Source organism: Trachymyrmex cornetzi, unplaced genomic scaffold (assembly GCF_001594075.2).
Source record: "Trachymyrmex cornetzi isolate Tcor2-1 unplaced genomic scaffold, Tcor1.1 scaffold416, whole genome shotgun sequence".
Lineage (NCBI taxonomy): Eukaryota > Metazoa > Arthropoda > Insecta > Hymenoptera > Formicidae > Trachymyrmex > Trachymyrmex cornetzi.
In genome coordinates, this window is record NW_017298918.1 from 283,306 (window position 1) to 309,747 (window position 26,442).

The 26,442-nt window shown below is 36.8% G+C and overlaps 3 protein-coding genes across 12 annotated transcripts in view; 1 reads left to right on the top strand and 2 right to left on the bottom strand.

The window, feature by feature from the left end:
- Nucleotides 1-1,506: 1,506 nt before the first annotated feature.
- LOC108764386 (BTB/POZ domain-containing protein 1) lies at nucleotides 1,507-5,109 on the bottom strand. 3 transcript variants are annotated; one of them, XM_018512621.1, is made up of 6 exons: nucleotides 4,643-5,107; nucleotides 3,609-4,556; nucleotides 2,797-3,129; nucleotides 2,526-2,702; nucleotides 2,185-2,362; nucleotides 1,512-1,982 (listed from the first exon to the last, which is right to left on the bottom strand). In XM_018512621.1, exons 2-5 carry the CDS (start codon nucleotides 4,527-4,529, stop codon nucleotides 2,198-2,200), a joined length of 1,596 nt encoding a protein of 531 aa, XP_018368123.1. In that variant the 5' UTR covers nucleotides 4,530-4,556; nucleotides 4,643-5,107; the 3' UTR covers nucleotides 1,512-1,982; nucleotides 2,185-2,197. The 3 variants fall into 3 exon arrangements, with proteins under 3 accessions (XP_018368124.1, XP_018368122.1, XP_018368123.1); XM_018512622.1 differs by having other exon boundaries at nucleotides 1,507-2,362; nucleotides 3,618-4,556; nucleotides 4,643-5,109; XM_018512620.1 differs by having other exon boundaries at nucleotides 1,509-2,362.
- Nucleotides 5,110-5,221: 112 nt separating this feature from the next.
- ROCK2 (Rho-associated, coiled-coil containing protein kinase 2) lies at nucleotides 5,222-17,756 on the top strand. Of its 7 annotated transcripts, none has more exons than XM_018512615.1 (13): nucleotides 5,222-5,735; nucleotides 7,130-7,456; nucleotides 7,922-8,082; nucleotides 8,171-8,509; nucleotides 9,247-10,380; nucleotides 10,615-10,915; nucleotides 10,997-11,020; nucleotides 11,799-12,205; nucleotides 12,396-13,037; nucleotides 13,123-13,536; nucleotides 13,860-14,076; nucleotides 14,193-14,415; nucleotides 15,300-17,756. In XM_018512615.1, exons 2-13 carry the CDS (start codon nucleotides 7,276-7,278, stop codon nucleotides 15,385-15,387), a joined length of 4,131 nt encoding a protein of 1,376 aa, XP_018368117.1. In that variant the 5' UTR covers nucleotides 5,222-5,735; nucleotides 7,130-7,275; the 3' UTR covers nucleotides 15,388-17,756. The 7 variants fall into 7 exon arrangements, 4 of the variants coding, with proteins under 4 accessions (XP_018368117.1, XP_018368118.1, XP_018368120.1 ...); XM_018512616.1 differs by having other exon boundaries at nucleotides 5,222-5,730; XM_018512618.1 differs by lacking the exon at nucleotides 5,222-5,735 and adding an exon at nucleotides 5,959-6,308.
- A 1,786-nt stretch (nucleotides 17,757-19,542) lies between these two features.
- Schip1 (Schwannomin interacting protein 1) overlaps nucleotides 19,543-26,442 on the bottom strand; it is a 28,485-nt gene continuing 21,585 nt past the window's right edge. Inside the window, exons 13-17 of one of the 2 annotated variants that reach the window (XM_018512624.1) lie at nucleotides 24,601-24,746; nucleotides 23,992-24,103; nucleotides 22,673-23,037; nucleotides 21,136-21,347; nucleotides 19,543-20,840 (exon numbers count right to left, since the gene is read on the bottom strand). In XM_018512624.1, the coding sequence (XP_018368126.1) occupies nucleotides 20,684-20,840; nucleotides 21,136-21,347; nucleotides 22,673-23,037; nucleotides 23,992-24,103; nucleotides 24,601-24,746 (992 nt within the window). In that variant the 3' untranslated portion in view covers nucleotides 19,543-20,683. The remainder of the gene's footprint in view (nucleotides 20,841-21,135; nucleotides 21,348-22,672; nucleotides 23,038-23,991; nucleotides 24,104-24,600; nucleotides 24,747-26,442) is intronic. The other variant, XM_018512623.1, reaches the window with a different exon arrangement.

Consider the following 26,442-nt stretch of genomic DNA (forward strand, 5'->3'; position numbering starts at 1 on the left):
AAAAAAAAAAAACGTTAAATTCGGAAGAATGATAAAAAGTGGTTTATTCAAAGTATGCTCCATTGCTAGTTATACATTTTTCCCATTTTTCAGGTAATTTGTGGATACCACGCCAGTAAAAATCTTCCCCTTTTGCGAACCATTCATCGAGCCATTTTTTTCATATCTTCGTACGAACCAAAACGTTGCTCAGCAAGTGCGTGACCCATCGATGCAAACAAGTGATAATCGGAAGGAACCAAGCCTGGTGAGTAAGCCGTATGGGCTAGCAACTTCCCAGCTGAGTGCTTCCAACGTGTCGTGAACCGATTTTGCCGTATGTGATGGAGCATTGTCATGGAGAAAAATGATCTTGTGTTGCCTTTTTCGATATTCTGGTCGTTTTTCGAGCGGACGGTTCAAATCGATCAATTGTTGTTGGTAGCGTTTGGTATTAACCGTTTCAGCAGGCTTTAACAGCTCATAATAGACCACACCCTTCTGGTCTCACCAAACACAGAACATCGTCTTCCTGCCAAAGTGATTCGGTCTTGCGGTCGATGTGGATGGTGCGTCTGGGTCTATCCATGATTTTTTGCGCTTGGGATTCTCAAAATATATCCACTTTTCATCCCCAGTAACAATACGATGCAAAAACGACTTTCTTTTGTATCGTTCGAGCAAAATTTCACGTGTTTTTGCGCCTCTCCATCTGCCTCTCGTTCAACTCATGTGGTATCCATCTGCCGACTTTCTGAATCTTTCCCATCTCTCGTAGGCGATTGGAAACAGCTTGTTGAATAACGCTCAATTGCTCTGTGAGTTGTTTGTGAATCGTCTCGTCCAACAATGCTTGCAATTCTACGTTTTCGTACCTTTTTGGCGGTTTTCCGTGTTCCTAGTCTACAACATTGAAATCACTACTTTTGAAACCATCGTTCACACGTATCTTGCGATGGAGCATGTTCACCATAAGCTTCTCGAAGTAATCGGTATGATTCAGCAGCAGTTTTCTTCAAATGAAAACAAAAAATTAATGCTGTCCGCGAATGCTCTTTATTTGGCACAAATTTCGACATATTGAACACAGCAAAACAATACTATGCAAACACTTTTTCAATTTATCACTTATGCGCTTGACACTTGTTGATGGCACAACAAAATGGCATATACGTCAAATCTTTATACTACACACTGCATTGGTGCACCATCTCTGTTGTCTCAAATCCACACTTCATACTTGTACACCTGGTGTATATATATATAAGTATAATAATTAAAAATTAGAAACTAAGAATAGGCATTTGAATAGCATTCCACTTAAAGTACTTTTTGGATCAAATTACGAATAAACACTGTAAGTAAATATATAAAATTCATTTATTTTTACAAAAAAATAAAGATAATTTTGATTATTGTTTTAGAACTATCATTATTATAAATTTTCAATAAAACTGTTAATAACTATTTCAACAGAAAAGAATTGTAAATACTTAGTTTTTATTCGAGTAGTGTCTATCTCTGACGTACCCAGTTATCGACATAGAAATGATCCAGTGTGATCGACATTTTTTATTTGTTTGCATATCTATTTATTAACTTGACTATGCCTATGACGATTACTGGTCCGTAAAATCTCTAGATAATAACAATTACGGTTCTGATTTTTCTATTTGGATTTTGGATAAAATTATTATTTTATTTACAAGAATTTTTTCGGGTCATCTAGTCTTAGTCATCAACAGGTGTGGCGATTACTCGAACGACTACATGCTTCGATGAACCGGTGCTCGTCACGGAAAAAAAAAATGAAATTTGTACGAAACAATAATTTGTGATGGTGTATGTAAAACTGCAATTTTGATTTAATTATAATTTGATGCTCAATTTACCTCACGCAAGTTGCCAATATTCCAAATCACACGAGATGTCTCTTAACCTCACAATGAAGCATTTGGTCAAAATCACGCATCGACTCGGTTGCTGCACATATTCGATTTAATCTGTAGTGAATTCATATACTTACGAGTTTCATAATGTAACACAACATTGTAAATACCTTGTTGGAACCAATAAAAATATCAACAAACTGCACGATGAATAGAAAATACTAAAGTATGTCTTTAATATGTAAACATGGCGATTACTGATACCCTGACAATTAATGGGTCAACTACCTTAGGTATGCTATTTTTTATCTGTCACCTGTTTCGTTGTGTTAATGATATGTGAAAACTATGGATCGAATAAGACCATCACGAACTGCATGTGCAGTATTGCCCACACCGAACGAGAAGAACACAGAATCACAGGACATGTTTTGGGCGCAAACTCCTACTGGATACCATCCAGCCTTATTAAATACGACGCCAACTCGATAAACCTGTTAAGAAGAAAATACTACATATAATACAATTATCAATCAAAAATATTTTACAAATGAGAAGCTTTGATGTTTGAGAATATACAAAAAGATATTGTTTTATGAATTTGAGATACATTTGATTATACATAATGGAAAAAGTAATTATATTGTAATGACAAACCTTGTGCTTTTGAATGTAAACTGGTCGATTGAAAGTGATTTCCACGAGAGTACCAAAATTCGCTTTAGTAGTGAAATGTGTATACGTTAATCTGGTACCGTCACAATCGAGGAGATGGGCGTATAAAATTTCAGTATAAGACGAATCGGCATCTATAGCGTGAGTGAAATTACTCGCCTATAAATGAAACGAGTGAGATGTACGAGCGGTATATACTGGACGGATATATATATATATAGTAAATTACATATGTATATAATCTCTAGCTTACCGCCGCGATTTGCGTAGGAACCTGTACACCCACCACACAAATATTTTTATCTACACTGAATGTGACGGAACAGTCCAACACGTTCGTATTCAAGCAATCCGTTTGCTGAACTACCGATCTGAGACAATAATACTTTGGTCCCTCGCGAACAACTACTCCCGTGGAAGAAGTATTGGGCAAGTTTCCAGAGTCTTTATTTATGCTCGCATCCACTAGTATCGGCGATGTGTTCCGCATCGTACTGCTGCTAGATTCTCCATCATTTAGAAAGCCAGAACGTACAGGAATATTTAAATTGCCGTACGGAGGAAAAATATGTCTCGAAGTCATCATCTAGACAGAGAAATAGATCCAATGAGGAAAATATTGAAATGTTGCGTGTACACATTTCTTATTTCTACTGTAATAAATGTGTGAAATATATTTGTAAAAACAAAAGAAGAAATCTATTTAAATTTACAGTAACTGAATAGAGGGATTTTAAGAATAGCGGGATTGTAATCACTCACTACCGTTCTATATACGAGTATCAAGCAACAAATGTAGAGTATGAAAATAGTAAAGGAAAACAAAATATGAAACAATTAAGAGAAATAAATCTATTTTCGCGCGCGCGCGGTTAAAACAAAACTTAGTGCTTAAATATTTCAAAGTAAATATATAAATTTGACAAGCAATTTAATAATTTTGATGTTAATAAGCATCTTAAGAGAATATATTAATAATTTGCTAATCTAAACATCTTAAGAACTGTAAATAATTTAATTTTTTGCAAAGGTATATGAAAGTGCGAAAAAAAATGACAACTTTACATTTATTACAGGAAACACTCCCATAGATTGTCCAAGATTCGTGGAGTGAGTCTTGACTGGTTTTGCTCTGCTATTTGAATTCGTGCAAAAACCTTCGGGCATAGGCATTATAGTTTTATTGCCAGTACACAGGATATTCATCAGTATAGCGAAAGCCTCATCTTTTGTAAGCAAAGGAGACAAGCCGGGACCTTCTGCAAATTCTTGTGGTGTCAAGCTCAGAAATCTTATCTTTAAGAGGGCATTTCCAATGACAGATTTCAGACATTTTTCATTGGTTGGGTCAAGAGACTTTCTAGAGCATTCCGATTTAGCCCATCGCTCCATCGCAGTAAATAATTCTATCTCCGAGCTGATCTGCAAATCGTCCTGCTCCAAAACTTTAAGAAGAGTCCCTAGCTCTACATCTTCCCAGCTGGCTTCCTTCAACACTTGATCCGTCTTGGTGCGTATGATTTGTAGACATTTCTCCATTAAGACAGGTTCCTCAAAAAGCTTGGCAAACTCGTATGCTCTGCATGCTTTCTTCGGTGAGAGATCACACCACAGATATTTTGTACACTCTTCTACCAAGGATGGCAGCATGTATTTTTTGGCGCAGTAACATAACTCGCAGGCCAATTCGAAGGAACCAAGTTCAACTTTATCCGTATATATATACTCTAGTAGGGCCTTGAATGCCTCAGGCTGAACATCCCTTATTGGTATCGGATCATTTTTCTCCGCCATACCACCAAAAAACATAGCTTCGAAGACCGGACTGGACATGGCCAGGAACAGTTTATGACCCTTGAGAGTCTGTTGCTGGGGTTCCTGGCCGACAATGAAATTACAGTCAGACCATTGTCCAGTCTCCAGCAGATGCTGGCCACGCTCCGACAGTTTCTGCTTGCTGGTCTGCCAGTCGCAGGGTAAACTCATTTTCGCGGTGTGTTACATGTACTCGAGCTAGAACGTGAAAGGAAAGTCACCAGAGAATGAATCGGAGGCTCACGTGCCAGGAAGCGGCCCGCGCAATGACGTTACGTACTCACCTATTTCCGTTAACGCTATAAATACAGCGTACAATATTAACATGTAACAGCCAAGAGGGAGAGAAACACTGCGAGGTGCGTGGGAAAATCAGCCAGCCGGTTACTCCACCCGGGAGACGACCTCGTCGTTATCGTTCTTGATGTTCAGCTCTACTCACCTCGCCGATACTCATGCGTCGTTAGCGTCGTAGCAGAACGCTACGCCATCTTAGACCGAGAGAGTTCCCACCATCGCACCATTCTGCACCATTCGGATTCGCATCGTCGTCGTCGTCGTCGTCGTCGTCGCCACCACTACCAGCTTTTCAAGACTCCACTTTCCCTTCCCCCAGTTGCCCCAGTCGCCCGTGCTGACCAGTGCCGACACTGTCGACCCTGCCGACGCTTTTCGAAGCGATTGACGCTTGCTCCGTTCTCGAGTCTCGACCTCGAACGACGTCAACGACGTGCTTGCGCGCCCTCCCTGCCTTCCGCCTTTGGCTTTGGCTCCCCTCTTTCGCTTTGGCCGTAGTACACTGTACAGTACCCACTACCCGCTAGCGGTAACGCGCAAAGCAAAGCCTCCTCCGGCTGATTTTCAGACCGAGCACGTTCACCGCGGCGATCGATAATCCTGCGGCGTGGAAAGTGGCGGAAAGCGAGGAATCGAAGCCGCGGAAGTGCCGTAACGTGGTGTCCGTTGTGGACCGCATGCACGACACGGACTCGTCGTGAGCGTGACGGGACGGGACGGGACGTTGCGAGAGGACCGCTCGTCAAGATCAGTCAAGATTTGTCTGCGCGGAAACGGCGCGCGTTACTGGAGGGTTCTAGGCAGGAAAGAGATAAAGACAGACGGAGCAAGAAAGAAGACGAAAAAAGAAAGCAGGAGAGAAAGAAAGAGAGACGGATTCTCAATTTCTGTGACTTTTAACGACCGTTGTGAATTGGCCAGAGTGCCAAAATACTCCAGAATTGGCGAAATGGCGCACGCACGGCTCAGCTGTACGTCCGTACGCCTCGCGGAATAATGCATCTTCTTCCCGGGGATTTCTCTCGTCTGGATGACAGTGCCTGCCAGCGACGGGACGTAGGGTGACGTCGATGAGGTGAGGTACGTAGTACGTAGGCGGTACGCCGTACGTCGCCGGTACAGCCAGGTACAGACCTACAGACTACACAGCGCGGCGCAGTCAGGCGCAGTGGTTGCAGGTTGCAGGAGAACCTCCGCGAGCTTGATATTTCCCTGGCCTCGATTGCCCTGGATTGTCCTGGATTCCCCGGGGAGACGCGATCCCATCGTGATGCGATCGCGCTCGCGTCCTCCGATCCACAGGGATTACAGGGAATCGGGCGAGGGCCGAGGGCCGAGGGCGAGGCTTGTCGCACCGCGCCGCGCGCGCGTGTCGCTCGCCTTTGACACGTTCGCGACGTGTCGGTGTCGCCGTAAAACCGTTGGCCCGGTCGGCCGTTGACGTAACCTCCCTCACGCTCGACTCTCGAGGACGTCGGGATCGCTCTTTGTTGCACGCGCGCGGATCATCGTCGCCTCGTAAATTACGCGCGGATGAGTCATTGCCCTGTTGAACGAGACACGCGTATTTTTACGCTCTACGCCGTCGCTGAAACGTCCTTGCCGCGAGCTCGTGCTCCGAGATACTACGTTTACGTGGATATATCGTGTGAGGTACGTCCAGCGAACGTCTACGTGTCACGCATTTCCAGTTATTTGTTTTACCTTGACGTTATAATAACACTATAACGTTATATGTTCCCCCTTTCATATATCCTGTATATTACATAAGAACTGAAAATATCGCCAAGCCGCATAAACGCGCGTTTTTGTGTCTCTCGATCCGTGATGTTTTTATGAAATATTTTTATGTCATTAAAATATATGTAAAGTGAACTCGGTGATGCGACGCGTCTAGAATTTTATGTATTGTTTATATAGGGTGCTTTCCAAGACACAAGTGCAAAATGCGTTCTGTTTTGCGTTTGTAAGCATTATTTGTTCTTGCTTGATAGACAGGATGAATTGATACTTACAGCTTGTGAGCGTGAAAACAGAACACATCCCCACAGTAATAACACAGTGAATCATTACATCCTTGTTTACTTCTGTTAAACAAAGATATGAAATGAGTCTGTTTTTTTCCTGCATTAGACTGCATTACAACTTCCTTTCTCGTTTTTGCCAAATATCAAATATATATTTATTTCACTTTACTTCCAAAAGTGTACACTGCATGGTTTAGCTACAGAAAACAGACCTAAGTATGATTACTGTGTTATTATACAGGGAGTGTTTTTCATTTAGTGACATAAGTCGATATAAGCATCATTCTATTTTTCTTGGTATTCAGAGAATAACAAAGATAGACTGGCATTTGCATTGATTTATGTTATCAAATGGAAAGCACTCTGTATCTTAGCTGGAAAGCACGAATAATTACCTAGAAAGATCTGACGTTTGTATACTTATATTTATAATATTTGTTTGTTTAGAAAGTATGGAGCGTTCATCGGACGTCGCAGTTACACCTCTCTCGAGTCATTACTGCATTTAGCCTTACAATAGATCTCGATAGTCTTTAATGCGACAGAAACAGTACGTTGTTGAGGCACAGTAATCCAAACTCCTGTAAGGAGAGATGGATGCGGTGTGCGATGAGGACAGGCGGAGACGCCTGCGGGCTTTGGAGGAGAATATAAAGGATTCTAGAAGCGTCACGAATATCGACTGCTTGTTGGACACGGTTCAAGCCCTGGTAACAGATTGCGATCATGCCAGCGTGAAACGTATGAAGAATATAGAAGCTTATATGAATAGATGTAAGTACTATATTTTAATGCTTGTTAGTTGCTTTTTATTTTTGCACAAGTATATTAAGTCAAAGTTATGTGAATATTTTATATTCAGATATTGACGTCACTCCTTGGTTACTTTGGTGATAAGAGGTCTGTTCTTTTTTGAAGAGTTCTGACTTAATGCAATAAGTTGGAGGGAAATAAACTATATCTGTTTTACTCTAACTTATTGCATCAGCATACATTAAAACTTGGAGTGAAAAAACAACTTAAAGTTATCACCAGCATTGGCTCTCAAAGGCTTTTTATTTTAATTTATATATGTAATTCTCGTTATCTTAATTAAATTTCTGGTTATATCAACTAAAATGTATGCAACAAGAATGTATTATTATCCCGAGCATGATACTCACTTGCTTTTGGAATCTTTAATAACTGCGTTATCGAGATTGCGAGATTAATAATATTGACTTATTTTCTCCCTTACAGATGACTCTGTAGCCCAAGAGATTTTTAAAATGCGAATGCGCATGGACGATTTTACTTTGATAAAAGTAATTGGCCGCGGCGCGTTCGGAGAGGTGCAGTTGGTTAGACACAAATCTACGCAAAAAGTTTACGCTATGAAATTACTTAGTAAATTTGAAATGGTAAGATTCGCTTGCTCGTTTGTTTCCATTCGTTTGTCCAAGTTGTGTAAATGTTTCCTTGTATCTGGCTTTTACGCTATCTGTTTAGATTAAAAGGTCGGATTCCGCATTTTTTTGGGAAGAAAGAGACATAATGGCTCACGCAAACTCACCATGGATAGTCCAGCTCCACTTTGCGTTCCAAGACCAAAAGTATCTCTACATGGTGATGGATTATATGCCGGGCGGGGATCTGGTTAACTTGATGTCGAATTATGAAGTACCAGAGAAATGGGCAAAATTTTACTGTGCCGAAGTGGTGCTTGCATTGGACGCGATACATAATATGGGTTTCGTTCATAGAGACGTGAAACCGGACAACATGTTGCTCGATAGACATGGCCATTTGAAACTTGCCGACTTTGGCACGTGTATGAGGATGGATGCTGTAAGTGTGCTAGATCTCTTATTTTTATTTTACATTTTAAATACCCAATATGAAATAACTTATGTTTGTGTAAGCATCCTAATTGTGATTTACTAAAAACAAAATAAATATTTATTTTAAGATTTTCACGATTGCTTTCTATACAGAAGCTATGTAAGAGTTATCTTTGTGTACAAATCATTAGTAAAATGCCAACGTTTCGTCCACATTGCAGTTCACTTCATCAGGACGAGGAACAGCCCTGATGCTAATATGAAGTAAACTGCAGTGCGAATTGTAAATTGAATTGTTTTTATAAATCTGTTATATAGTAATGAGAGATTATTCATAAAGTTAGAATTTAATTATGGTAGACATTTTATAGATTTCATGTGATCACTGAGAATGACCTGAGAGAGGTTGAAACGTATGATTGAATAAACATATGTATTTATAAATAGTTGTTTTTTGGCTCGTAGCCCTAATATAATATTTTGTATTTTTAAACTGCAGTGTTAATAAAACATTGACATTCTACGGATCTCGACATGAAGATAACCCGTGAAATACTTTGTATATAATAGCTTCTCTGTAATAAGTACTTCTATTGTTAATGAAAGAAATAACAATTTTTGCAAGTTTGAAAAAAGACTTTGAAATGTGTGTGTGTGTGTGTGTTATAAATAAAAATTTAAATTTTCTCTTTTTCTAGTTAAATCTTTTTTTTTCTGATATTTTCTCAATTATTTGTCTTGTAGGATGGTTTAGTGCGATCTGACACTGCGGTTGGTACACCCGATTACATATCCCCGGAGGTTCTACAGTCACAAGGTGGAGAAGGAGTATATGGTCGCGAATGCGACTGGTGGTCCGTAGGTGTCTTTTTGTACGAGATGTTGTTTGGCGATACACCGTTCTTTGCCGATTCTCTAGTCGGCACATATTCTAAGATCATGGACCACAGGAATTCGCTGTACTTCCCTCAAAATGTTGAGATATCTCACTCAGCGAAAAACTTAATATGTGGCTTCCTCACCGATAGAACAAAGCGCCTGGGTCGCAATGGCGTCGACGAAATCAAAAGCCATCCATTTTTCAAGAATGATCAATGGACCTTTGACAATTTGAGGGAATGTGTACCGCCGGTAGTGCCCGAACTTTCCGGGGACGATGATACCAGCAATTTCGATGATGTCGACAAGGAGGATGGGCCAGAGGAGAGTTTTCCAGTACCTAAAGCTTTTTCCGGAAATCATCTGCCTTTCATCGGATTCACTTACTCGGGTGATTACCAGCTAATGGTTTCTTACGGCAAGGAATCCGTAGATGGTCTTGAGAATCATGTCAACAATGGTACTACCGACGATATCAAGATTTCGCAGCTAGAAAATTTACTGGAACGTGAGAGGCGGCAGGTGGAGACGATGGAATCGAGACAGAAGGCACTAAACACGCAATTGGAAACGATGGCATGTCGAGAGGCTGAGCTGCGCGAAGAAGTTAGCAGGGCGGATAAGGAGTTGACGCTACTCAGGCACAACTATAAAGAGGCGCAACGCAGAGTAGAGCATGAAACAGAGACTCGTCGTAAAGCGGAGTCACTGTTGGTAGAGGTAAAGAAGAAATTCGATGAGGAGCAGACGAGACGGGCGCGTGATGCTAGCAACTCACAGCAAACATCCGAGCGAGTGACGACGTTGGAGAAACAGATCAAAGAGATGCAATGCAAATTGGAGAGAGAAACGGAAACGGTTACGAGATTGCGCAAACAAGCGACAGAAATCACCGTGGCGCGTCAAGCCGCCGAGCAAATGGCGAACGAGTTGCAAGTTGCCCGAGCTCAGTTGCAAGCGCAGCGTGATAACTTGCAACAAGAAGTTGCTACTCTTCAGGTATAATTTACTGCAATAGTTTCTTCTTGTTCTTTCTCTAATTAAGTACAGGACAGTTTCTTAAATAATTTCTGTATGTGGATACATGTAAAATTCTGGAAAATTACAATTTTTGCACAAATTACAGTGGTTTTCAATTTACAGAATGTAATGTTTGAAATTTACAAGAAAAAGATGTTTTTTCTTTTAAAATAAAATCATTTTTTCTACATAAATTATTTGATTTTTTTACAGGGCCAGCTTTCCAAGGAACGTAGTTCGAGGTCGCAAGCGTCATTATTGACGGCCGAATTAGAGACTCGTCTTTCCACTTTACATCTCGAGTTAGAACGCAGCCATGAGAAAGAGGAGAAGGCGACTCTGGACAACAGGCAACTAACTGAAAGAGTTTCTGCGTTGGAGAAAGAAGCTGCTAGCTTAACATTGGAACTGAAAGCCGCGCAAGCTAGATATAATCAGGAAGTTGTGGCACATCAAGAAACGGAGCGGTCGCGCATTCTTTCCAAGGAAGAAGCCAATTTGGAAGTTGTGAAAGGTACTTGCTTTGAGTTCACTTGAAATTAGAGATATTATATTATTGATAAAGTATATTTTATTTTATCTATGCAATGTGCAGGACAAAAGAATGGAATTTTTGAAGGTAATACATGTGATCGCAAATTTATACCTTTTTCCCTTTTGTAATATGTGTATTCATGGTGTTCAGCGGTCCTTGAATATCCTTGGATCCTGGAATTATACTGGAATTTTATGTATTCTGGAAAATTTCTGATAAACCCCTGAAATTTCAAGACTGGCCTGGAATTTATTATTTTTTTATTCTAAAAGGTCAGAGCGTGAAAAAAAGAAATAATAAAAAGAAAAGTTGTGTTTGGGCATAAATCCTTCCTTAAGGGTGCAATAAGTTGAACCAATAGAAAACTTGAATTTAATGTCTAAAATAGAACATAGTAAAAAAATTGTTTGTGTTGATGGAACGTTTGTTTGATATTATTTATAAGGCAATAAATAATATTGTTCCTAATTTGTTAGCGTTTTAATTCATTTGTATAGAATCCTAACTTGAATACAAAGCGTATAATATTGCACGAATCGATGAAAATTAATTAAATAATGAAAATTAATTGTTGATTAATCCTGGAAAAAGTAGGATTTGAAATGTCCCGGAATTATCCTTGAATTGACTAGCCAGATTTTGCTAGACACCATGGTATTTAAATTATGTAATTTTACACATACAATTTGAATTTTTCTCATTATACTAATCATTTATCTATCTTCTTATTATTGCTGCATATTTTTCTAATGGCATATCTAATTTTTTTACGTACGTATTTTCATTCTAATTTCTATGTATGAATTTAAGGAATATACACCATTACTTACATTGCGCATATTGATTTAAATAGCTCTACAAGTAAAATTAAACGAGGAGAAAAGTGGAAGACAACGTGCGGAATTACTTGCGCAGGAAAAGGAACGGCAGACGTCAATGTTATCTGTCGATTATAGACAGATACAGCAACGATTGCAGAAATTAGAGGGTGAACACAGGCAAGAGATGGAGAAAGCCAAAGTTCTGCAGGGCCAAGTTGAACAGGAGCAACAGAAAAGAAATGTTCTGCAAACCGAATTAGGCCAGCAAACGTCCGAAGCCGGCAGACTTCGCGCTCGCGAGCAACAATTAGTTGGAGAGGTTGCTCAGTTGAGGGAAGCTAAGCGGCAAATAGAAGAGGAGTTACATCATTTGAAGACACAAAGAAACGTCGATCAATTACAGACAAAGGAACTGCAAGAACAATTGGAAGCCGAAGCTTATTTCTCGGTAAACAATAACAAAATTTTACTTCCACATGATTTTAATTGACTGACAATAAAAAAGAATACAAATAAAAAATGTTAAAATACAAAAACTAACGATTTAATTCAAAGATGTATGTGCTTAGTTATGAAAAATTGTTATGAAATTGAAATTTTTAGAAAGAGTTATAGCTTTTGTCTTTTCTTTTTTTCAGACTCTGTACAAAACACAGACACAAGAGTTGCGCGAAGAGTTGGACGAGAAAATAAGATTGCAACAAGAATTGGAAGAAGAACGTAGCTCTCTTGTCCATCAGCTGCAGTTATCCTTGGCGCGCGGTGACAGCGAAGCTCTGGCCAGATCCATAGCCGAGGAGACTGTGGCAGACTTGGAGAAAGAAAGAACCATGAAAGAGCTAGAATATAAAGACGGAGTAACTAAGCATCATCAGGAATTAAGCACGAAGGAACAGATCATAAACAGACTTAAAGAGAACGAGAGTGAATTCAAGAAATCAGTTGATCAAACTCTGAAGGAAAAAGAAGACTTGAGCAAGCGATATAAGGAATTGCAAGAGCAACTTGGTAAAGCACAGTCCAACGTGGAGGAAATTGAAAAGCTAAGCAGCAAATTGAAGACCGAGCAACTATTGAAGCAGCAGGCAGTCAACAAATTAGCCGAAATCATGAACCGAAAGGATCTTTCGTCAAGTGGAAAGAATAAGAATAAAGCGTCTGCTGCAGATCTGAGGAAGAAGGAAAAAGATTGCAGGCGTTTGCAGCAAGAACTCACTCAAGAGAGGGAGAAGTATGGACAACTGGCAGCTAAATGGCAAAAGGATTTGCAGGATTTGCAAGTAAGCGACATATTGTTTGTATTAAGTTTATAGAACTGTATACAGAATTACTTGAGTAGGTAGAAAATGATTTATTTTTCTACAGGCGCAACTCGTAGAGGAGAATCAAGCGAAGCTGAGGTTGCAGATGGAACTCGACTCAAAGGACTCGGAGATAGAAACGCTGCAAATGAAAATCGCGTCACTCAACTCGGAAACTGCAAGTGTCTCATCTATAGAGAACGACGACGGTGAAGATTCTGTCCTGTCTGAGCACGGTACGATGAGATTGGAGGGTTGGTTAAATGTGCCAAATAAGCAAAATATTAAGCGGCACGGTTGGAAGAAGCAATACGTCGTTGTTTCTTCCAAGAAGATAATCTTCTACAACAGCGAAAATGATAAAATGAACGCTGATCCGGTCCTGATATTAGACTTGAATAAAGTCTTCCATGTTAGATCTGTTACTCAGGGTGATGTTATCCGAGCCAATGCCAAAGATATACCCAGAATATTTCAGGTATCTACATCACATTTCTCAATTTTTTGAATTGTTAGCAATTCGAATGTTTGCTTTATATTACAAATTATTCTTTATAATTTTTCTTATGTGATTTTCTTATGATTTTTTTTATAGTGCATTAGTAATTTATAATTTTTATCTATATGTATATTAGAATGTTTTTTCATATGCAATTCATATATTTTTTATATTTTATAAATTTATTATAATCTGTTATATAACATTTTGAAAAAATAATTCAGAGAATCTAAAGTTTATTATTGTTATTACACATATAGGTACTTTAATTTATATTGTTCACTAATTAATGTTGTACGCAGTTACTCTACGCTGGTGAAGGTGAAGCAAGGCGGCCCGGTGACGAGGGGAATACACTGCCTGGAGTGGATTTACCACAGCTCACAGATAAACCTGGTACTCAGTCGCTGAAAGGCCATGAGTTCGTGTCAATATCTTATCATATGCCAACGACCTGCGAAGTCTGTTCAAAGCAACTGTGGCATATGTTTCGGCCTTCGCCGGCCCTCGAATGCCGAAGTGCGTGTTGCATTATAATTATTTATTTGTACTTATTTACATATACATATATACTTTTTCGTACTTTTTATATTCTAAAATTGTATATAAAACAGATATCATTTTATTATGCACAGGGTGCCGTATTAAAGTTCACAAGGAACATTTGGATAAGAAAGAAGATGCCATAGCCCCGTGCAAACTACACTACGATCCGAACAGCGCCCGCGAGCTACTGCTGCTCGCGGCTAATCCTGAGGATCAAAAGTATTGGGTCTCGCGGCTGTCCAGGCGCGTTCAGAAATGCGGTTACAAGGCGAATTCGCACATGGACGGCACGGGACAGCGCGTCTCGCCAAGGTAGCGTAGCCGTGCTGCTGCTCGACGTGAGCGGGGACTAAGTAGCTCTCTTATTTTGTGACGTCGCATGATGTGGGTGTAGAGAGGTTAGACTCGTTTGTTTTTCTTTCAACTTTTCCCTTCTCTTTTCATTTCCATCCAATACAGTCTAATACTTCTTGTTTTTTTTGATGCACGACTCGTTATGTGCACAGTTATATTGTAAATAAATAGTCGCATCTTTAACGTTATTTAACATAAAGTCGTTAAGCGAAAACTAGTAAAATTTTTTATAAAAATAGAATAAGAGAATTAAGGCGAGTGAAGTAACATTATTAATTAACGAACATTTTATCGTTCAACAAGTTTCATTTTTTTTTTAATAGTTTAAATATGATAAATTTTATTTATATATTTTTAAATCTATATATTAGTTTTATCTATATATAATCAAAATCCATTGCTTGGAAGTACTTTATTATATTATACCTTATTACATTATTTCATGTCTATTTGACGTAAAATTCTTTAATTAGGAAGAAAAAAGATAATTATTTCTAGACCGATTTTGTATATATTTGTATACATATTAACATAATGCATGACATTAATTGTGAATGATAATCAAAACTGATTGCGCATTTAAATCAAGTGTGTTAAAAAACAATATGTGTCGATTAAGAATAGCATGTTCACATGTAGATGTTTCACGCACGAGGACATTTTAGCTTTTATTATAAATCATTAGATTAGTACCACTCTTGCACCATCTTTCAATTTGCACAAACAATTATTCTATTACCGTGCTTTTGGTGTTTTTATGGCTTTGCAATGATTTTTCACTTATATTATCGATTGAATGATATACAAGCAACAGATATATGTGACAATAATTTTCTTTTTAGGGAATCCACAAGGTCGACCTTGAAGCCGTACTTATCAGTGCAACAACGATCTGCAACATTGCCAGCGAACGCCAGTATGGGCAAGTGATCCTGGAAGAGACTAGCACTGGCGATTTTTAAAAAACTCCGCTTACGATCTGATGTCCCACTATCTTCGATAACGAGTGGAAATATCGAGCCGTCGTAACCAACTATCACGACCTCGCGATTTTCTCTACGCACCTGACGACCGCAGTAGACTGTCAATAATTTCCTAGATTGAGAGCAATCGAAATAGCGATCGCGATCGTAATATTACTATTTGCAGCTAAGAGTAAGTGTGAAATCCAAGTTTGAGAATCGCTGGAGAAAACAGGGTTACTTATATACCGGATGATAAACGGATATGATATGGGAGGGAAAATAGTCTTTTCGCGCGCCATCGTCGTTCTCGGAACGATAACATAGAGTCACAGAGATGAGCTGTGTTCTTCGGAATTCTAGATAGTTTATTCGTGAGCGACGATAAAATAGTGTAATAATCTTTTTGTACATTGTATTCATCATACTCACGATAGACTGTAGAATATTCTTTCGAAGGATAATCGAATTTCTGTGATGATTTTCCTGATTGGAATTATACTCGACTTTGTACGCACATTTCTTACTGCCTTTGATAACGTGTAATGTGAATCTTGATGGAAACTTTTAGCTTAAGTCATTTTTTGGATGCTTTAAACCGAAATTTCGGAAACTTGTATTAAAGAGTATAGTATTTTGAAATTGTTTTATATATATATATATATATATATATATATAGAACGTTTTCCGAGACCGTATGTGTCAGTAGATACACACATGATTCTTGTTTTTAACATAACTTGCGTCTTAAAACGGATTTATTTAATGTCTGATATTTGAAGTGTTTCTGGACAAAGTTATGTTTTTTCGAGAAGATATAAATAACTGAACACGCGTCCGAGGATTAACGTTTTAATCAAAGTTTGGCACGTGAGTCGGTTCTGCGGACATTGCAAAAAAGAAACAATACGCTATTTGCAAAATTGACCACAGCGTATGGCGCGTGTAAGGAATATGCGAGTGCCAGCTTTTCTATAGTAAACATTAGAATGATTATGGCTGTAAGATAATGGGGTTCCTACAATAAGTTCATTATCTAAGCTTCAAGTCTTAAGCTATAAGTAATTGACTAATCATAATCGATTATTCTTTTCACATTTAACTGTTATTGGTTAATGTCTTATAATTTAAAATTAATTAAGATAATTTAGCTTATTGTAGGAAGCCCATAACAATTTTTATTATGATGATATATATAAGCTAATGATGTCCGCTGAATCCTGACAGAGAGAATCAAAGACAAAGAGAGAGGGAGGAAGAGAAAGAAAATGCTAAGAGAGGACAAACTGAGAAAATCATGCGTAATTGAGAGGGAGCGATAAAAGCGATAGAAGCTTTGTCATGGTGCCATCGGTTTTGCCATCTTTGGCATCAAAGAAGGTTATAAACAAGAAATAAGAGGAAAACTAGGAATGATCTTAGGTTTATTATTAACGCGTCATTGCCGTCTGTGTTCTTTCTAAAATACCTCCGCGAGACATCGTGCCGCGCCGAGACTCGTCGGTATGAAAAGAGCCGCTTACATCGACATTAGTCAGCTAACTACAGTTATGATTAAGTTAAATTCTTCTTCTCCAAAAATTAAACTTATAGGTATAAGCAAATAATGATTATATGTGTTTTTTCTCTTCCAGAGTTGGAACCTGGAAAGAGATTCGTCTATATTTCTAGGAAAAACTAGGAAAAGTTTTACTTTTTTTCTACAGAAACGATATTTCAATTAATTTTAATTTATGGATGATTTAGTGGAGTCAATGATCAGACTTGAATTAAACAATAGAAGAAATAAAAGAAATAAAAATAAGGCTAGTGCTCAGCATTTATTATAGCAAACTTTGAATTAATTAAAAAAGTATTTCTATTTATAGATTATAACTACAATTTTTTAAAATCTTTATTTGAATTATAACTAGAATTAAATACAGAATGGAGAGTTGCTAAATGAAGGAAATAGTTAACTAAATCTTGTCGGTGTAAGTGACTCCAAGAACTCAGCGAGATGTCCCTCAAACGGTGCTCCTCCCTGTCCTATCCATCCTTTTGGTTCGATGCAGTGAGAATGAACAAGAAGCTGTCGAAAGCTTCTTGTCGCGGTGGTAATTGAAATTAAAAGTACGAGGGAAAGAAAAAGAAAGGTGCATATTAAAATCGAAAAAAAATACCATCCGATATACTGCCCCGTGCCTTCTTCATTGTTTCGGTCCTTCATGAGGCGGAACTAGAAGAAAATTGACAATGAGAAGGAGAGAAAGTGTGAAAATGAGAACGAAAATGTGAGTGAATGTGTGTGTGTGTGAGAGAGAGAGAGAGAGAGAGAGAGAGGGAGGAAGAACTTGTTACAGCATATTTTATTATTGTTTAGTTATTTACAATCTGTATATTATTAATATTACGATTAAAAGTATTTTGTAGATAATATGTGGCTCTCTTTGATGGTACTTTATGATCACTGACTGCGCAACTTTCAGTTCAATTTTTTGCGATAATCATGTTTTTAAAGCAATTTCCCCTATTTTTTAAATATTATTTCAATTATACTACGATCGGTGGCTTAAAAGCTGTCTTTGTTCTTGATTAACCATGGGCGAGTAGAATTTGTCTCATAGAATTAATCGAAAGTCCTATATACTGACAATCTTATAATGCAATATTGTCGTAATCGAGAGTGGGTCTTAAGAAAGTCTCCAACATGCAATTAAGAACTATAAACTCGCTATATCATCTTTCTTTATCAGGGTTGCCACAGAGTTAGAACAAAAAAAACTGGGAAAAGTCATGGAATATTGAAATTGGTCATAGAAAACTAGGAAAAATCTGGTTTTTGCTCACAATTTCTTTAAACTGCTCCTATTTCAAATAAATGTTACAATTTTTAAAATATTATATCTGACGTTTATAATCAAATACGTTCAAAACTCGCGCACTTTAAACGATTTTAATAAAATAATTAAATTCATATTTTACTCAGTATTTTTATTTGATCACCCTTTTTCGTCATAATTGCATTCTTTTTTCCAATACTAATTAATTTTTTGTTGGCTTGAAATTGTACCTAAAATTTGATTATGCTACTAAGCTTTTTTGCGTTATTTTTAATAATATAGTCATATATATATATGTATATATATATGTATATATATATAATAATAATATAGGCTTATATATAGACTTTAATAATATAATTTTCCCTGATTCTAAATTAAAATTTACACATCTTATATTGACCACAAAAAAATTTTCATTTTCAACTGGAAAACCTGGAAAAATCAGGGAATTTTTGAATTCATTTTCTGTGGCAACCCTGTTTATTTTCAATGAAACTTTCTCACTCCAGTTGAATAATTTCGATATTTTTGAAAAAGATGTTGGCAAGCTGGATACTCTCAATTTTAATCTCATTTGTGAAAACAATTTTTGAAAGAGATGTTTTTCTCAAAACACACGCATGGATTATATAATCTCAATGCAACCGGTAATAAATGATATACAATACTAAAATATATGAAAGACAGTTAAGTAAAATTTAAGTAATCTATTTTTGCAAATTTAGCTAGAAATTGATCAAGGATCTAAAGATAACAATTTTTTTTAGAGCATTACAAATTTTTACGTATATGCATTAGTGTACGAATGTTTATTCCACATTTAAAATAAATCTATATTTTTCAAGTTAAATAATCTGTATTATACGGATAAATTGAGGATCTAAGAAACGAAGTTAACTGCAGCTTAAATTCGTTATAATTTATTTCATCTACATTTGAAATCCTGCGTGTGAACGAGATCATGTGAGACCAGCATGCAAAAATAATACGATGCAAGAATCGAATAATCCATATCAATGAATAATTTTGATTTCGAATTCCAGGTCATCTTCATATTTAATCGTCATGCATAAATTTTGTGAACGGTGTACTCGATCAAATATCTCTATTCAATTACGCTTTCGTAGTTGCTCTATATATGGACTAATCGCTTTTTGCATACTAGATCACCTATTTGGATATGTAACGCGGTTTTCGTTCTCCACGGTCGTTGCATTCTCTTCACCTCCACATTAGCGTTTACCTTTTTTCTACTTTCCCGTGCGCGCGCATTGTGTTATTTAAGAAAGTATATTGACTTTCTTTGTCGTTCGCGATAGATAAAAACTTTATTTATCATCTTACCGATATCTCGTGCAATCAAGCCGGATGGGACGATGAATTTTACACGTGAGGGATTTGTTTAAGCAACTGTGACGGCTTCTATTGGCGGATCTAGAGATCTACCGAAGCAAGGGTATACACATCCGAATATATATTTATGGAATTATTAAATTTATAAATTTACGGATGAATTTATAAGATACAGAAAATTGTTGTTCAAAATACTCTACACGCAATTAAATTAACACGATTTTACGAAATATTTAACATCACATCAACGCACACGTGAATGACTTATATTGGACGACCGGAACGAAGCGCTCTTTAAGCACCACGTGAAATCTCGATACGGCAATAATCTGATATAAATCTTCGTTATATGTACAATACAACAGAGAAGGGATCCGTTCTCGCTAATGATACGCTATTATTTAAAGGCGAATAATCGATACACTCGTAAACACATGCATGCATGTCACGGGTCGCGGGACATAATCTGACATGAGCTTAGGGGCCGAGCGAATACAGACGAGGAGAAAGAGAGAGATGGAGAATTTCAAACGGTAGGATACAAACGAAGAATCGTTGCTTTGTTCGCTTATGCAATACGTACATACGTAAATTTCTATTTCCACGTGCTTAACGACAATTAATCAAGCTGTAAAAATTACAAATTCAAGGAAAGATACTTGCTGCTCTCCCTTTATCAGAATGGGAACGATTCCATCTTATCAAAGCTGTTTGTTACGTTTTTTTCAGAGTTTTCGAGCACGCACACCACGGCTTCTAACGCAATCATTTTTTTCTTCCAAACAAAGTTTTCGTATATCATCTTTCTTGAAAAAGAGATTTTTGATCCTCTTTCTTCCGAAGAAGCTTTCTTCATTTTTTTCTCTAATGAAAATTCCGTTCTCAGCTATCGAAGAAAGTTTCTTCATCTCCTCTTTTTTACCTTTTTTTTTTCCGAAACAAGTTCTTTTTCTTTTTCTTTTCTCAAAAGAAAAATTTATCCATTTTTTTTTCTTTCTTCGCTTTTTCACGTCTCTAAAGCTCGTGGTGCCCCTCTACGCTCGGAGTTTAATTTCTGACGAGACTGCGTAGTCTCGTAGCGAAGGATTATTTTCTTACAAGAGCAACCAAACCGCGATTTAAATGCGTCAATTTCGGTTTCATCGACAGCTTCGTCGGAGCTGGAGAGGATTGCTGATGGTTCCGGCTTGCCGCCTGCTGCATGTTTTGATGTTTCTTCTTCAACGATTCCTGTTTGGCACCTCTGCATAATGAAGTTATAATTGTTAATATTTTTTCTTTTTTTCAATTACTATATTTTTTATGTTAATGTTAAAATTTACGATCAAAATTTTGCTAATAAAAATATGCTTTTTACAAAAACAGAAGTTATAATAAGTCAATAAATAAATTTTGCATATATCTTTATTAAGTATGTAAATAATTTCGTGAAAATCGAAGAAAACAATTAATTAAAGAAAAAAAAAAGAAATTTTAATATATTGTTTTTACGAAAGAATGTTATAAAAGGTCCTTAGATTATAAATTTTAGAACTCACAAGTATCGAGTGAGGTCTTCCACATCAACGAGCATTGAATCTTGCTCCATATGCAAATCGTCTCTCCTCAAAAGACCTTCGACGAGCGCTTCGTTTAATGCGGCAATTCTCGCGTGCAAATCATTTGCTACTACCTGCAGCTGCGCGACATTTAACTCTGTGAGAAGTACACGGGACAACCTGCGTCTGTCCTCTCCCAGCTGTACACCGACCTGAAAAAATGTGCAACATTCAAAGCTTTATCAAATAAAAAAGAAAACAGATCTCGGAAAGGAATCTCGAACGGCGTATTAAGCCGGACCGAATCAAAATCGGAACCGAAAACCGTTTCGGAGCCTTTTTTTTTTTAATGAACCGAAACCGAAACCATACCCAAATTTTGTATAGTTTATAATACCGAAACCGTAACCGAGCTGTTAAAATTTCATGGTTTTTTTCGATTCTTTTTTCAGTTTTTAATTTTTGGTCTGCCCGTTTCTTCGTTCAAATCACCAATGTTCAATCCAGTATTACCATCGTCAGTTCGCTTAATAATCAGAATGTAAATATCTCCAACACTTCATATGATATAAGAAATCTGGCGGGATCGCGAGACATATTTAATGTAAAATTTTTTTAAGATACTAGCATTTCTTTTATTTAGATCTTTCTCACCAACATGTTACAAGAATTGATTCTAAGTAATGAAATTCAAGAATATGTAGATTTTTTATGTAATAAATGAGATCTATCCATAAGAATCAAATAAGTTGTAAGAAAGGACTGAGAGAAATATGCCTAAAATAATGTTTACGTAATTTTTATTCACGTGATCAATCGACGCCTCTTTTCAACTAGACTTTCTAGATTGAACGGGTGAACACGCTCTCTCTCTCTCTTTCTCTCTTTCTCCTCCCCCTCTCCTTCCTTCTTAATAGAACAAATTTAAAGAATAAATAAAATAAAGCAAGTAGAACCGAAAAAAAATCGTTAAAAAACCGTAATTTTTACGGTTTCGGTTTTTTTATTGGTAAAAAAAAACTGAAACTGATATCGGATCATTTATTTGATATTTTATTAAACCGGAACCGGAACCGAATCGAAAAAATCTTTCGGTCCGGGTTCCTGATTAAGATTACATTACAGAGAGAGAGGTTCTACAGACAAAATAAAATACTTGTAGAATAAAAGTATGTTAAACATTAAAATTTTTTTCATTTACTGGTCTAAAGAGTCATAGATGTAATTGACATATCTAATCAATAAATTGAAAAATTAGAGTAATTACGTTTATTTTATACACACACATATATATAGTATATATTTTTTCATTTAGATATGTCTATTTAAATTTCATGAATTTATCTTTTTTTAATCCGAAATGTCATATTAATCTTTTTATTATAATAGTGATTAATTTACAGAAGTACTTATAATGTGCATGCATTGATGCATGTTCTGTTAGCTTTTTTTATTCAGAATTTTTCTACCGTAAATAAAAAATGGAGTTTATACATGACCTAAAGTATTGTTAATCAATAAATTGAACTCTACTTACTTTTTCTAAACTGCATCGCACCATCTCGGTGATGGGACTCTGTTTCAACCTCTGTCTCTCCACTTCCATTTGCATGTGTGCCATTTCCTTGGCCTGTGCTAGGGCCATTCGCGCTTCAGTTTGCAATCTAGCTTGCCGCGCAAAGAAGTCTGCCTCATCAATCGGTGGTGTGGAATTTGCACCCATATCAAGTCTTAGAGATGGCAGACTCAACATCTGTGGCCTCGTTGGTCCCTTCTGTTTTCCGCCAAATTGCTTTGAGCCAAGGGATGTAGGCGTAGATCCGGGAGATGTGTCATTCTCTGAACCCGGGGACTCTGTGTCCGATGATGTCTCATTCATGAAGCAGATCTGAAGGTTCATTCCTGTACAAGGCAAATATATTCTCGTGATTTTACTTATCGTTTAGTATTTTACTCATAAAATTTATAAAGGGATTGAACTAGTGATTAATTATCTTTATTTTTGCACTTATAGATAATATGTATTAACAACATTAAATATACATACAAGTATTTTTCTCATATATGTGCAAATAAAACCAAATAAATAAATAAAATATAATTTCTGTATATGTCGTCTATTAATAATTTGATGTCACTTTAAAGATTAATCATTTGCGCACTTTATCATTTATTTACTTAAGGTTCCTGAGTAGTCACTTCAGCCATATTGAATCGTGACGTCATAAGCGAGAAATAACGTTGATTTTTTTTGCATACCATTTGTAAATAAAAAGAATTTTGATGAAACCGAAATGATAATATCGCTTTTAAACTTGTAAAAATGGACGAAGACTCTCCTTATATTTCCCCTGATTTTCGTTCATTTTTACAAGTGTTTTAAAACGATCTCGTTTCATTTCATCCAAATTCTCTTTATTTACAAATGGCATGCAAGAAAACTCAACGTGTCGCTTATGACACTGTGGATGTTCACTAAGGAGACCTGACTCGAAGCTTTGTGTTCAGCTACAGCGTTTCGTCCTGGTTCCACCCCAGGTAGCAAGCTGCGTCATTTTGACGTCAGCTTGCTACCAGGGACACTACTAGACTCATCAGTAAGGCGATGTATTGTGGGACCTGCCTTAGACGCCTGGAATGAATCCAGAATGCTTTATTTAAAGGGAATTCGTGGCTACGGTGCTCACGCGAACCGAGTGAGTCCCGTGGACCTCTAGTGGCGAGTCGCCACAACACATTTCTTCGCTTATGACGTCACGATTCAATATGGCTGGAGTGAGTACTCAAGAACCTTAATTATTATTATATGATATTTGATAGAGAAAATTAAAATTTAGATCTATAAAAAATACGAACCACTCTGAAGACGCGATTGGAGACTCGGTTTTCGTCCACGTTCGGCGCGCAAATCTTCGGCATCAGGTCCCATCGCGAGTCTTCTTCTAATTTCTTCACGATCATTTCGTCGCTGCGGACATAACGAATAGATGATATGCGTTAATACGTTTTACATTTTGCATGTGGATGTTAATCATAAAATGCGATAAACATATAACGACTGTTGATAAATATTATAGCGCAATTCGAGAGTCCAAAGGCGCAAGTATGTTAAAATGTTTTGTACACTTAATTGTAATCATAGTTTACAATTTTTATATAGTTATATAGTCTTTAGAAAACATGCAGTTCTCCAGTTAATTAACTACGTGAATTAAAAAATTAAAATTGAAAAGTAGGAAGCATTTTTTTTTAAATGCAATAGGACATTCAAACTGACTTGCTTTCATGTTACAATTAATATAATTAGAAGTAAACAGTAGTATCATACAACAGTTATAAGTAATAATAATGTCATAAATTTATGATTGCTTTTGATGTCGAATACATGCCGCTACTCGAATCTCGCTAGAATTAGAGCTTTTACAAAGTGTTTTCCTCTCGCACGTTTGTCGAATTAATTCACACCTGCAGATCGTCATTAAGTTCGCCTCGTATAACTCTGTCGAATCGCGTAATTAAATCTTCCCTTTCGTAATCAGACCTTTCCAAATTCTCTCCTTTCTTTTCTTTCTCCTCGGTTTCCATGACCGGTTCCGAACGTTTATCCATTTCTGTGGTAGCTTTTTCTTCATTATCTTGATGCCACTTTTATATACACAAATTAATGCTTTTTACTTTTATGAAACGCGTAATACCCGCGGCAACATGATTTATTCTTTTACGAAGGGTGACAGATTTCCGTAGATTCGAAAATATTGAATCAAACACGTGTTACAATAATCGAAAATGGTATCTTCTCTTAAACATCTCTTAAACATCTCTTAAACATCTCCTAAAAATCATGGAGTGCTACAAAAATAATTCAGTATAGTTTTTAGAATTATAAAAAAATCTTAGCTCGAATTGCGAATTGTTTGATAAAGCCCTGTAGAATAAGATATAATTGCAATCGCAGCAAGGAAAACTTGCTTGCTAAAATCTGTTTGTTCATTAATAACGCGCGCTTCCGTGACCCACTTTCGCCTGTGTCGGTCCGGAACCGTACCGAATCGTGCGGTTCGACGACCTTCCTGTTAGATTAGAATGACAATACTAGCAGAAATCCGGAATTATTAAGACTCGGTTCCACCAATGTAAAATTGACTTTGATCTCGGTCCAGTTTACTCTTTATCTTTTTCTAGTCCTGGGAATTAAAAAAAGATAGACGTAAACTATATTAAATAAAAATATTGGCGTTTTCTATCATATTTGTGTATATAAAAATTATATTAAATAATAAGATAAATCTTATTGGTGGAACCGGCCCCTAAAGTTTGGGGCCTACATCCGAACATCCGACCCTGACATTCAGCATAATAATATTGCGGCCGTTCCCTGCACGTGCATGGTCACACACAAATGGAACACACGCACGAGATTAATTGAGAAATATTGTGACTCGTTATACATTTTGTAAATGAATTCTGATATATTCCTTTATATATATTAAAATAATTAACGTGACTCGTCAGATTCTGAGTAGTAATATTTTAAATATATCTGACGTTAAAACACTTAAAAACCATGCTGGTTGATGATCTCGCTTTTTAGTATTGAAATTAAATATGCAATGATAATTATGTTCACTTCAATAAAAATGGAAAAACACGATAACTTTGGTGAAATTGACGAATTATAATAATCAATAATTTCTTCTTTTTAATTTTTATTGAAATTTTTGTTAGATCAAGAATTTTACCATCCTCGACTATCATAGTACTTTTCCTCAAAATTATCAACAGAATTTCTTTCTTTTGAATCAATGCTATAACTTCATTCATTCACATTAAAGGTATTCCAACAAAAAATAAATATATAACAACATATTATATTAATCGATTAAAAATTTAAATAAAGATGTAACTTGTCAGATGTAATTATCTTTTTTAATGTACTATTTGAAAAACATTATAAAAAAGATTGATACGCTTAGAAAAGACACCTGGCTATATATAGCAATCAAAGTCGGTCTGTCACTTGGAAACGGAAAGAATGAAATACCTTGAACATGATACATTCTATACTCCCCAAGTCACAGAGCGGATTTAATTGCTCCAATTTTAACACGTCATTCATCAACGTCATTCAAACAATTTATATTTTCTCGCGTGACTCGCGTCTAAATTACATCTGATGTATGCTGTCGCCCTTCGTCCTTCACATCCCTTACACAATCCAAGTCGTCGTCGTAAGTAAATGTGTAAAGATCGGCGACAAATCTTGAATCCTTTTTGTAATGTTTGCGCGACTTGTTGCTGCTGCCCATG

Coding starts and splice junctions, on each gene's coding strand:
- ROCK2 (XM_018512615.1), top strand. CDS start 7,276: ATGGATGCGGTGTGCGATGAGGACAGGCGGAGACGCCTGCGGGCTTTG. Junction 8,083..8,170: donor TACTTAGTAAATTTGAAATG/GTAAGATTCGCT, acceptor CTATCTGTTTAG/ATTAAAAGGTCGGATTCCGC. Junction 12,206..12,395: donor AAGCCGAAGCTTATTTCTCG/GTAAACAATAAC, acceptor TCTTTTTTTCAG/ACTCTGTACAAAACACAGAC.
- LOC108764386 (XM_018512620.1), bottom strand. CDS start 4,529: ATGAGTTTACCCTGCGACTGGCAGACCAGCAAGCAGAAACTGTCGGAG. Junction 3,130..3,608: donor GAGTGTTTCCTGTAATAAAT/GTAAAGTTGTCA, acceptor TTCTCTGTCTAG/ATGATGACTTCGAGACATAT. Junction 2,363..2,525: donor TTTACATTCAAAAGCACAAG/GTTTGTCATTAC, acceptor TCTTCTTAACAG/GTTTATCGAGTTGGCGTCGT.